Consider the following 12,998-nt stretch of genomic DNA (forward strand, 5'->3'; position numbering starts at 1 on the left):
TGGGACGTCTTTTAGTGAAACTGATTGCATTGAAATGAATCTCTATGGAACGCTTTGCTTTCCGTAGCTCTTGACCCCGCCGGTCATTCATTTGTTCTCTGCTGAAGAGTCTTCAAAAGCAGCCCTTGGTACCCCATTTGCAGAAGAACTACTATCCGCCATTAACCTTTCAGTTTGTGCATGGAGAACCTCGACAGAACTGGACTGTGATTTGTTAAACTGATTTTACTTTTTGTCATTTCAGGGGGCAACAGTATATTTGGACCCAAAGAGGGTCCAGGGCTGCCTGGTCTCAGTAGTCCTCATCAGGACACCTGGAATCGGCTGCACCGAACACCACCTTCCTTCCCGACCCCACCACAGTGGCCCAAATCTGTAGATGCAGAAAGAAGCAGCTCTGCAAACAGCCATGATAGAGAGAGAGAGCGGGAGAGGGAGAAAGAAAAAGAACGGGAAAGAGAAAAAAGGGACTCTTCTGTTGGGAAAGAAGAGAAAGATAAAGACAGGTTGGTGTTGCTGATTTCATGAACCATAGCATCTTATTTTGCCTATTCTTTGTCTCTTAAGTCGACTAATTATGGGTTCTTCCCTGTTGCAGAGACTCTTTAGATCGTAACCGCCATTCGAACCGCTCTTCTCCAGCTTCCGCTCCAGTTAGCTATCAGATCAGCAGCCTGATCCGCTCAAACAGCCAGAACTCGACCGACTCTGGCAGACACCGTAGTGGTAGTGCTGACCGCAACCGTGAGCCCGAGAAAGAACTGTTGGACCGTCAACGAGAGGCAGGCATTTTGGGAGACATAAAGGTGAAGGAAAGTCGTTCTCCAGGGAAAGAGATCACAGACAGACGTTCTTCAGATGACTCTCTCAAATCCGTTCACCGTTCACCCTCTCCATACTCGAAAAATGTCCTTAATGATGCAGGAACCAAGATGGGTGTCCCACAACCGCTACCGATTAAAGAAAGTGAGAGGGATAGGAAGGAAACTAGCTCAGGGGATCTTCTGCAGAAGGTGAAGAACGACATGAAGATCAAGGAAGAACACAAGGAAGAGCAGGATGTTATGGTGATTGGATCCGAAGCAGCCCCTAAACCTCAAGTCCCTCCTCCACCTCATCAAACCACACCAATAGCTCACCACCCTGCGCTATCCCATCAGCCTCCTCCACCGTCTCCTCGCTGTAGTGACCCTCCAACACCGTCCTCACTTCACGGTGTCCCCATGCCACACTCATTGCCGCTCACTCTGAGTGCCATGCATCAAATGGGAAGTCTGAATGCACTTGAACGCACCCGCATGGCACCGTTTATGGGAGTCAGCCCTCATGCAGCAGGTCGAGACCGCCTTCCTCATCCGGCGTTTTCCTGGGATCCTCTACGAGAGGCTTACCGAAACTTCGACCTTCAACGGCGCATGGACTTCCACCTTCGTTCCGAACCTGGGCACCGTTTCCCTGGTGTCTACGATCCAGAACGGGTCTATCGGGATCGGGAGCCACATGACTACTCACACCACGAACATCTCCTGGAAGTTCGGCGGGAACAGGAGAGACTGAGGCAACAGGCTGAAGAAAGGGAACGGTTGCATTTACGGGAGGAACTGGATCGAGCAAGGCTTCACCAACTTCACCAATCACCCATTGAAGGACACTTACCCCACATCTCGCCATTTATGTCACACCTTGGCGGGATGCCATACCCAAGGCTTAGCCCTTCGACAGGTCATAATGGACTTCTTAACCGGACACCCCCAACTGCAGCACTAAGTGCCCCTCCTCCTCTGGTACCCTCTGGTGCTGCCAGACCGGCATCGCCAAGACGGACTACGCCAATCACCACCCAGGACCCTCGGGAGTACTCACCATCACGCAACCCAAAAGAAGTGGAGGCACGGTAACATACTAGAAAGGAAAATGCCTCACTTGAGTTGGACACAGGAAACATGCACTTATTTTCACACAAAGTAGAGTAAATGATAAATAGGTATGTGTAATTTGTACAAATATTTGTACCTTGGAACAAGCACATCAGCTGGCTTTTTTAAATGATTAGAGTGGAAGAAAAGAGTTGTTAGCTCCAACTCTTGGTAGCTCCAAACCTAAGACGTGAACTACCAAACAGAAATTTGATATTAATATATTAATCCAATGCCTTTTCAGTTTTTCATGTGAAAAGACATTCTGAAATTTGTTTGTACATTTCCTATCCTTAATGTACAGACATTTTTTATGTATTTGCATTAAAGGGATAGTTCACCTTCAGTTGCTGGTCCCCATTGACTTCCATAGTATGGAAAAAAACACTATGAAACTCAATATGTAACAGCAACTGAAAGTGAACTATCCCTTTAAGTTTCATTTTGTTCCCTGCCCTGTATTTATCCTAGTGAGCTGCTGGATATGGATGCCTACATATCTGAATTGGTATGATCTTTCTGTTTGACAGCTGATTTGCTCTATGGTACCTGGAAATATTCAGTGATGATACATTTTGGAGTTTTTTTTTTTTTCTTTTCTTTTTTTTGCTTCATTTTCTTTTTGAGATATGCAGACAAATATGTATTGCAATATTCTTGTTTGGTTTATGTAAAGTTTAAAGATATTGTAAATATCTTGTTGATATTACTTGGAACGAAATGACATTGTACATTTGTTAGGCTTTTTAAATGTTTCTAAAAAACAATGAAATTAAACAGAACCACTTCCAGGTTGAAAACCATGGTGACGGAGCTGTCCAATCAGAGGGGAGGATTCAAATGGGAGTGCAGTTATGGCGATGCAATCTATGCAAAGAGGATTTAGAGTGTTCTGATTGGACGGTTATCAAATGAAGTTCTAAAGTGGGAACCTGGATAACTGTTATTCATTTGTCCAATGAAGAGCCAATGAAACAAACAGTTATAAACTTCCAGGTCATAAAGGAATTGCTTTAGCAGTGAACAGTTCTCCAGCCACAAAACCTGGACATCTGAGAAACATATTGGAATGGTTGGGGTGACAATAGACTCTTTCTGTCGACCTTGTGGTGTTGTGCAGTTGTTTTTCTTAGACTCTTGTATACAAAACAAGTAGAGCTTTAGGCGTGAAAAAATGAAAATGAACATTCATGGTTTAAAAATGTATGGAATAAAGGTTGGACCTTATATCTGCATACCTGTCTGCTATTTAATTATAGACTCAGGATTTACTGAATAATGTATTGATGAAGTGTACCAAGTTTCAAAGACAAGGATGGATGAAGTGCCTGGGTCATAAGAACAGTAGCTTATATTATAGCCATAAGTTTTGTTGTTTTTTTGTTTTTTTTTAATAATTGTTTTCATGACAAAGAAGCACATTTTACCCTCTACTGAGAAATAAAATCTCATTCTCATTACTACAATAAAGTAACAAGAATCACCTGTCTGGACACAATGATTATAATATTATTTATCTAATATTTTAATTTTCATAATTAATAATTAGATTTCAACAGTTCAAGAATTAATAATTAATGTTTAATCATTTTTATAATTTTATTAATTTCTATATGTAATTACATATAATTATATATGTGTATATATATATATATATATATATATATATATATATACTCACAAAAATGTTTTTATTTAATATTTAATAATTAAATAAAATAATTAGCATTAATTAGATTCAGTACAGCAAATACTACCAAGATTTACACTTGAAATTGTACTCTACATTCACTTTACAATTAAAATATTTGTGCTTTCTTCACAGTTGCTATTTTTACTATATTTTTACAGGAGAGAGCATTTATGTCAGCTGTGCTGTAGAGAGTAGGATGAGAATGGTGATGGGACAGGCCTGCAACACAATATTGATTTTCTGCAAGTACAGCTTTTGAGTGTTTGTGTTGCAGGTAACTGGTATTGACTCTGAGGCTAGTGCCGTATTGACCCGTGGTCTGGACTCATTAATGGGAGTGACGCCTGCTAATAAGGGATGGATCAAGAAGGCGAGGATGTAGAAGTGAAAGAAACTGAAAAAGAATAGACCAAAGGTTGTCTGTCCCGCAAATAAGACAACCAGAGGTTACTGTCCCTTTAGTATTGACCGAGTCTATCTGTCTGTCCTTTTGACTTGCGACTTCATTCTCCTTCTCTCTTCATCATTCTTCTCCCCAACTGACAAACAATTCATCCTCATAACCATCCCTAACTGGCTCCATCTGCCCTCGGTCCCGGCCTTCACCTCAAGTAATGGCAGCATGCGTCAGGCAGTGTGCAGTCATTAGTGATTTTATTGAGAATCGATGGTCTCCCCGCTGCGTCTGGCAGCCTATCTGGATGTGCTGCTTCAGAGAGGTCCATCGCTGGAGAAAGAGATAGACGGACTGGGAAAGCTGCCGTGAGGTGTATTGGAAAGAGAGTTAAATCGGGATCCGTTTCAATTTGGCCATGCTGTAATTGAGAGGGTTATTCCATAGACACCGAGCATCTGTGCCTCCCTAGCCCTGTGCTGTCTCCCTCTAATCAGCTAGTTAGCACTTTCCAGACCTGGACCGGATAGCGAAACCAGAGAGAAAGTGTTCACATTTCTATTTTCATTTCAAAGCCCCTACAAAGGTGTTTAATAGAGTGCTAGGTGGTTTGGTTGGTTAGTCAATATACTATCTGACTGCAATTCAAAAAAGCCAGTCAACAATTTTGCTAGCAACATTTCAGTGTTAACGGACAGCTCTATCCGTAGACATTTTTGATTGGGAAATCAAAACTCCACTCCATTGTGTAGTGGAGCAGAAATTACACACTTGACTTATCTTTCATACTGGTACTCTGGCCAGTTATCAGAGTATAAAATAAAGTAGGACACATTTTTAACATTCTCAATTTCAGCCTATAATTTCCACATACATTTTACCTGTTAGCTAAAATATGCCAAATTATAGCCAAACAAATAAAGACTCTTATTTTTCTCATATAATTTAATACTATTAAATGTAAATTTGCTTCTTACAAATATATCAGCTTTATTGGCATTTTTTCTGGTTTTCCCAACCAACCCATCAAAGGAAAACAAAATGCAGACCAGTATATTTTGCTCAAAACTGAAATTATAAATATATTAAACTATACCTTGAATCTACACCCTGGAAAGTATATATACAGTGGTGGTATCAGATGGTAATACTACAGTACCTTGAAAGTATATACTGTAGTATGTCATTTGCTCATAACTGTGCTTCTGTATATTGACCAAATCCTTGCAGACCATATGTGACCCTGGAACACAAAACCAGTCATAAGGGTCAATTTTTCGAAATTGAGATATATACAACATCTGAAAGCTGAATAAATAAGCTTTCCATTAATGTATGGTTTGTTAGGATAGGAGGACAATATTTGGCCAAGATACAAACATTTGAAAATCTGGAATCTGAAATATTGAAAAATTGCCTTTAAAGTTGTCCAAATGAAGTTCTTAGCAATGCATATTACTAATATATATATATATATATATATTTTAAGGTAGGAAATTAACAAAATATCTTCATGGAACATGATCTTTACTTAATATCATAATGATTTTTGGCATAAAAGAAAAAATCAATAATTTTGACCCATACAATGTATTTTTGGCTATTGCTACAAATATACCCCAGAGACTTAAGACTGCTTTTGTGGTCCAGGGTCACATATAACACAGTGAAGCACCAAGTGACCTCAGATGGAGTGAATTCCAGACTGAAGTGATAGAATAGCATCGAGGTCTGTCTACACCTCCAAATATACTGTCACAGACTCGGCCCTCCAGTAATGCTGTCTGACTCTCAGTGCTTCTGAGCAGAAACACATCCACTACAAACAGGAACATATGAGGGAACAGAATGGAAACAAATAATTGTTCATTCTAAAAACAAGCGAGCCACTGAGATATGATGACATATAGGGATAAAATGAGAAAGAGTGAGTGTAAAGCTGTAAAGTAGTCCGAAAAAGATGGGAAATTGAGGAAAGGAGAGAGAGAGAGAGAAAGAAAGAGAATTCCAGACACACTAACTGAGCCCCAGCAGCTAAATCATTTTTCCACTTTCATTCATTTTTGAAATGATTTTTTTCCTCTTTTTTTCATGCCTCAGTGAAAGTTGGCTGCCTGACTCCTCACACTCACATACATAGGCATCATTGTGTATACAAACCATAAAAGCCCATGAGAATTTATGCAGCTGGGTTTATCTGGCAGAGATGGAGGTTATAGTGGAGAGAAGCTGGCGTGATATTCAGACGACCTGCAATCTTCGCTGCCAGTACAGGGTGGAGGAAAACAGTAGATTGTATGCTCAACAAAGAAGGAGAGTAGAAGAAAAGCTTTCTCATACACTGACTTTTCAATTTGTTCCAATATAATTTCAGGATTTAAAAAAAAAAAAAAAGTGTCTGCACCAAGAGGTTAAGGTTTGACTGTTTAGTGCACCCCTATTAGGCCCTGTTGGCAGATACTGTAACTACACGCTCACAGTCACAGACAAAAAGCATCTTGCTCCATTGACTGTTTCAAGAATAGCTGTGTATTCTGCCAAAATAAAACTGCAAACAACATATATTGCTAATATTACATTACAGTAGATGTTCATTTCATGAAATAATAATGAATAGCAGTCTATAGCTCTCATCAGGTAATACAAGCCTCCTCTAGATGGCCAAAGATTGTTTGGGTTCTCCATTGGAAAGCGAGACTTCTCACATCAACCAGAGAAACTTTGATTTATTCCTTCAAGCAATTATGTGTGAATTCTATAAACACTGACCCTGTTTGAGTCTCACAAATATATGGATGTCTGCTTGGCCACAGCGTATGAGACGGTCTTCACTCACATGGAGAAGGTTGTTTTAGGTCTGGGGTCACATTCAGTGACTTCTATTATTGCATATTATCCAAAGGAGAAATTGTGTCTTGTATGGACACCAAACTACTATTTTCAAAAATTTAATTAAAAGTTATTGTTTATGTATATGTATCTTGTTTGTTTTATTATATTACTTGATATTTCTGTTTATCTTCCATGTCCATGCCAAGTTTCATTACAAATAAATCCAAATATTTGTATCCAAGCAACACAAAACCTGTTTTTTAAATTAAAAATGTGTCAGAGAAAAATACACAGAAACACAAATTTTAAAAATAAATAAAAGTTCTGATACTTATTTGGTTATAAGGAAGTCGCATATGGCTTTGGCCTGTGATGCAAATGTATGCTTTTAGTTGTCCACGAAAAAAGCTAAATCTCTTAATCTGTGTGCTTTCACTTCTGACATATGACTAACAACAAACATCTGACAACCGCCCTGCACTTGACCTTGTGTTTTTAAGCTGGCTTTGTACAGTATTCAGAGCTGTATGATTGCTGGAGAGGGAGATGGGAGGGCACTGTATGCACACCCTTGGCTAAATGATTGCAGATGCCTGGCTTGAGCTCAAAAGCTCCACATTCCTCCCCTGTCGAAAAGACATTAGACCAGCTCTGCTCTGGTCTATACTGTCTGGCAGCCTGCTTTGAAAAAAGACAAAAAAAGACAACCTCACTTATCTGTTATCACTACATGAACACATAACAATCCTCATATCTTATCTCTCCCTGTTCTCTAATGTCATATAGCTTAAGGGCAGGATCTGTAGTGGTTGCAGGGCTACAAGCAACATAAGTCTTTGTACAGTGCAAATGCCTAGCCAGGCAGCAAAGTGCATTGAACTGAGCATGTTTAATAAAGCTTGTTAACCACTCCTGGCTGTAGACATCCGACTATCAGCCTAAACCAGCCATTACACAGTGGCTCAACCATCAGCGTTTGGCTTCTGTTGACAAGCATCTATTTAACACATAGAAACAACAAGAGCTGCTATCTTTTGCTTTCGGCTTGTTGGTTTTAGTCACACGATGTGTGCTGACACTCCCTTTCTTCCTCTGAGGGCTCAGTGTAGCCATCGTGGAAAGGTCAAAAGAGAAGTTGGCCAACTTATAAACAAATACCGATGGGTTTATGCAAAGAGGAGGTTTCCATAGAAGCGATTTTATGGAAATGTGTACCTATGGAAATATCCACTTCAAACAATGCAAAAAAAATATTTTCTTAATCTGTATTTTTGGTTTGTTTACCAATGAAAATATCCAAACGTCCTTTAAAAGATTTTATAAATGTAATTTATAATTATGAATATTCATGTTTATGAATATGTATTTGATATATTTTGAATTAAGTTTATTTTTCTTATCCCATTGGCACATCTTTTTTTCTTTTAATAAGCATAAATCAAACTAAGACGTTTACGCTAGAAATAAGGGAAAAACTATTTGGCAGTGGGATAAGAAAAAGAAATTTCTTTCAAGATTTATTTGAAAACGTCATATTATCTTTGATGATTCATTTGAAATGTTCTTGTTTTTAGAATGCTTAATAGAAAATGACATCAAATACTAATTAGGAGTTTTTTGTTGTTGGTGGTGGGTTTTCGGCACTGAGGTTGCCATGTTGTTGCTTTTTTTGTCCTATGGGTTCTTTTTTTATATTTATTTATTTATTTTTTTTTGTACCTCACAATTCTGAGTTTACATCTCGCAATTCTGACTTTTTCCTGAATTCTGAGTTTATATTCCACTTTTTTTTTCACCATGGGATTAAAAAAAATGCAAATATGAATTTTTATCTCTCAATTCTGACTTTTTTTCTCACAATTGCAAGTTTATTTCACAGTTCCAACTTTTCTTCTCAGAACTGCAAGATCCTGTGATAACAAAAACGAGCTTCCATAGACTGATACCTTCTTTTCTGGTGTATTACCCACACCAAACCAACACTGATAAGGTTAAGACACCACATACATTAATACAAATCATGCCTCCATTATCTTCTGCATCCAGCATTTTGATACATCTCTGAATCTTTTATTTGGAATGGCCATAATAATTAAACATGAATAACATTTTGACAAATGCAGGCATACATCTGTTCACTCTGAGGCTGTTTGTAAGAGATAAAATGTGCATCATGCATGAAAACGGCAGGCGCTCTGTGCCCTGTTCCTGTTTTGTTCTTCTGTATGTGCACTGAATCTCACATTAATTAACGCTGCTCTTTCACCTGGTATCAGTTTCTCATCCTTCTGTGCTTTATTTGGATTGCTCATTATTTTCTTTCCCAGAGAAATATGTCTAATACCTACAAGCTGTGTCTCCGGCATAATGTCCTTTGTTGTTGCCAAATGGTTTTTTAATGAAAAGTTTAAGAGGGGCATAATTACATATGTGAGGCTATTATGAAATCCAGTATTACAATTAAAGTAATTTTATTTGCTTGTAATCTCCCTTCACCAAGTCTAATAAGGGTTTTGAAAGAAGGGCAAGCAGGCTTTGAATGGTGACTCTTTTCTAAATGAAGTTGGGCCGTCTTTGCTCTGTCTCAGTTCTCCATGTCTTTGATTCGCAGTGTCGTGGTGAGACTGTCGGAGAAGCGTGGGGGGGTTGTTAGTCTGTGATCATGCAGACTCACTGACAAATCAGTGAATTTGGGAGAAATGTTGAAGGAAGTGCTGCCACTGCTGCGAGATCGGCATGGTTAGTTGAACAGAAATGATTTACTGATTTTAGCTGGTTTAAGATGGTCTCTCTCAACCTGACCAGCTGAAAAGTGACCAAAACCTCATCCAAAACAGCCAGCAGACCAGATGAACACAAGCAAAAACAGTTTTTCTAGGAAATAACCAGCTTCATCTGCACCAAACCGGCGCTAACAAGCATAAAGCATGCTGGGAATTCATTTTGATCTTTTCAGCGGGGCCTTTCACCATTCAGGGAGTCTTCTGAGAGTCGAGTTGAACTCAAGATGAGCGCTCTATGAGCACGATCCCTCTACGCACGCGCAAAGCCCCTGCAGCGCACCAATTTACAAACGAATGCCAATGAGATTATGCAAAAACTGTTTTTCATAGAAACGACCTGTGGAGGTGCAGGCGAGAGGAACATATCTGCCGTAATATAAAAACTCTGCTTCAGAAAAATAGCCATATAAAACAAACGTGTGAAAATGTAATTCTGACCTGACATTTGTGCCTGCATCCTTCGCACGAATAGCCTACATCAGCGAATACAAATCATGTTTAATAGTCTGAACACATGGGTTTATGAATAATGTGGTAATGTTTTATTGATAAAAATTACAAAAGATTGTAAATATGCATAAGCGTATAGAAAATATCCAGTAGCTGTTCCCTGAAGCGTTCGTCTAGCTATGACAATTGTGTCACAGTTCAACAGCTACCCCTGCTGTATGATTTGTAGAACTGCAGCTACGTCGAATCGTTAGTGTTTAGGAGTAGTTGACAAAACATTAAGATTTTAGCGAAACTTGCAATATTCCCATGATTGTATAAGTTTGTTTGTTTTGATTTCAACACTCTGTGTCCCAGAGGTTGATTTTTATTTCTTTTTAAAAAATATTTTTTTCCCCTTTGCTAAATGAAGGTCACATTAAAACTGTTGGATATTTTGACACTTTATGTGTTTAAAATGTTATTTGTGTAGAGTTTTGTTTTACCTTGTCCCAGACATCTTTAACCTTTATTTTCACCACAGAATGCTAAACACGTTTCATTATTTGGGTGGCATAAATGACACTGTGTTGGAAATATTCATCTTCAGATAAAATAATTATTATTTTTTTAAACCATATAATGCATTTATGTCCATTGTTGTATATTCTTGCAAATTGTCCACAAAGTGCTGTAATGGACCCTTTATTATTTTCAGTTAATTTAACTACTCCTGCCATTTGGAAAAAAAAAAAAAAAAAGTGGTAACACTTTAGAATAGGGAACATTAATAGTTAGTAAGGTAGTTGTTAAGTTTAGGTATGGGGTTGATTAAGGGATCTAAAATATGGTTATGCAGAATAAGGCATTAATTTGTGCTTTATACAGTAAGTACTAATAAACAGCCAATAGGCTAATAATATTCATGCTAATAAGCAACTAATTTACAGATAAAATTTGGTACTTAAAATAGAGTGCTACCAAAAGGGGGGGGGGGGGGGGGGGGGGGGGGGGGGAGGGGGGGGGGGGGGGGGGGGGGGGGGTGGGGGGGGGGGGGGGGGGGGGGGGGGGGGGAGGGGGGGGGGGGGGGGGGGGGGGGGGGGCACAAGATAATTGAAGAAATTGTTTTTAGATGAAGATAACTTTATATAATAGGTTTACAAAATGGATTCACTGCATTAAATGTTTCTGCAATTTAAATGAGCTGTCCACCAAATCACAGCAGTCATTATGAACGTGTATAAACAAAACTGAAAGAAATAAAATGAAGAAAGAATAAAGCAATCAAAATTATGATCAGTCAGTATATTAACAGGTAAACATTTAAGAAATGATTTATCTATTTAAATAAACACAGCTGTGTTCTGCTTGAGTTGAGTGAATCTGTCAGGTTAAACTTTCCCCATCTCAACAGTGTAATAAACTGCAGGGCTCCATGTGTTGGCATGGACTGAATGTGAACAGACAGGCTTGACATGAAACTGCCTGACTGCTTATCAGAGCCAGACTGCGCAGACACCTTTAGAGCCCTCTGAGACACTCTTTTCAATCTACGAGAGGCTATGAAAAGCAAAGTGAAAGCTGGCCAAAGAACTGCTGCCAAAGCAAATGACCGCAGTCCTGAACCTTGCACACACTGTGACAGTTTCTCCCAGTTACAGAGCGTGTTATCAGTGATCTCTCTTCTACTTTCCAAAGACCCCATCCTTAATGTATCCCCCACTTTTCAAATCCTTCTTGTGACCCTGTCTGTGAGGAGATTGGAGTACTTTTTTTTTTGTTTTGTACCCACACTTCACTCTTCTAGTGTAATGATTGAGGTATACATGACTGAACATAACTCATCTCATTACATAAATACATTGAGGTCATCTAAACAGCAGATTTATTTTTAGATGTTATTTATCATCCTCTGCAGTTGAGCAATTGTGTACACTCTTTTATATAACTTTTCTAGATCAGTGTTCACATGCATTGTGTTTGTTGTGGCAGAGTGAAAATGTCTGTTGTTTCCTATCATTCCATAAAATCAACCTTTGGTTTGCTTTAAGGAGGGTTTCTGATGCCTCCAAATAATCAAATAATTATTCATTTATTTCATAGCGGTATAGCTACAGGTATATCCATGTACAAAACCCCATCTATACTACAGGTATGTCAGACAATATGTGTGATATTATAAAGGTTGTTTGGCAAATTAAATACATGATTAAATTAGTATTTTTTTCCCCACTGAATATTAGAGAAACTTTTCAATTAAACTGAATTATTTTATTGAAAAAAAAAAAAAACTATAAATAATATATTGCTTTACCATCCTTAGTGAGCAAGATAAATGTGACAGTGGGAAGGAAAAAATCCACAAAACTATGCAGATTTTGTTTACATTTCTTACTATTAACAATTTTGTATTTGCTTTTTTTTTTTTTTTTTTTTAGAAAATATAGTAAGAATGTATGGACTTTTCAAAAAGAAAACAAAATTGAGATGTTGGTTTAAAAAGATGTTTAATCTTGTTATCTTTGTTATATTGTTATCACTGGAATAAAATAATCACAAACAGTATGACTAATGATTTATTGAATCATTAGTGTTTTTAAACCTGCTTTTAAGGAATATGAATAGTGAGGTGCTTTACAAATAAAACTATCTTGACTAATGTTTAATTCTAAATCAATATTTAATGAATTATGCATAATCTAAAAAAAAAAAAAATTCACTCATTCACAACAGTTCATACTTCTCCATCAGTGATGTCTAGCTCCATGTCTTGTCTAGACACCCTTCCCAGACGGGTTTTTGTTCGAGGCTTACACATGGGCCAGACTGGTGACCCCCTGCCAACTTCATTCCCATAGCCTCTCTCTCTCTCTCTCTCTCTCTCTCTCTCTCTCTCTCTCTCTCTCTCTCTCTCTCTCTCTCTCTCTCTCTCTCTCTCTAACCCTCCCTCC

General features: G+C 38.3%; 1 protein-coding gene across 13 annotated transcripts in view; it reads left to right on the plus strand.

The window, feature by feature from the left end:
* The window catches only part of LOC109090335 (autism susceptibility gene 2 protein homolog), a 292,074-nt gene extending 289,765 nt beyond the window's left edge, over nucleotides 1–2,309 (plus strand). For all 13 annotated transcript variants that reach the window (XM_042753647.1, XM_042753662.1, XM_042753671.1 and 10 more), the window contains 2 exons: nucleotides 245–506; nucleotides 599–2,309. In XM_042753647.1, coding sequence (XP_042609581.1) covers nucleotides 245–506; nucleotides 599–1,898 — 1,562 coding nt within the window. In that variant the 3' untranslated portion in view covers nucleotides 1,899–2,309. The remainder of the gene's footprint in view (nucleotides 1–244; nucleotides 507–598) is intronic.
* The last annotated feature ends 10,689 nt before the right edge of the window (nucleotides 2,310–12,998 follow it).

This window comes from Cyprinus carpio, chromosome A5 (assembly GCF_018340385.1).
Source record: "Cyprinus carpio isolate SPL01 chromosome A5, ASM1834038v1, whole genome shotgun sequence".
In the NCBI taxonomy this organism is placed as follows: Eukaryota; Metazoa; Chordata; class Actinopteri; order Cypriniformes; family Cyprinidae; genus Cyprinus; species Cyprinus carpio.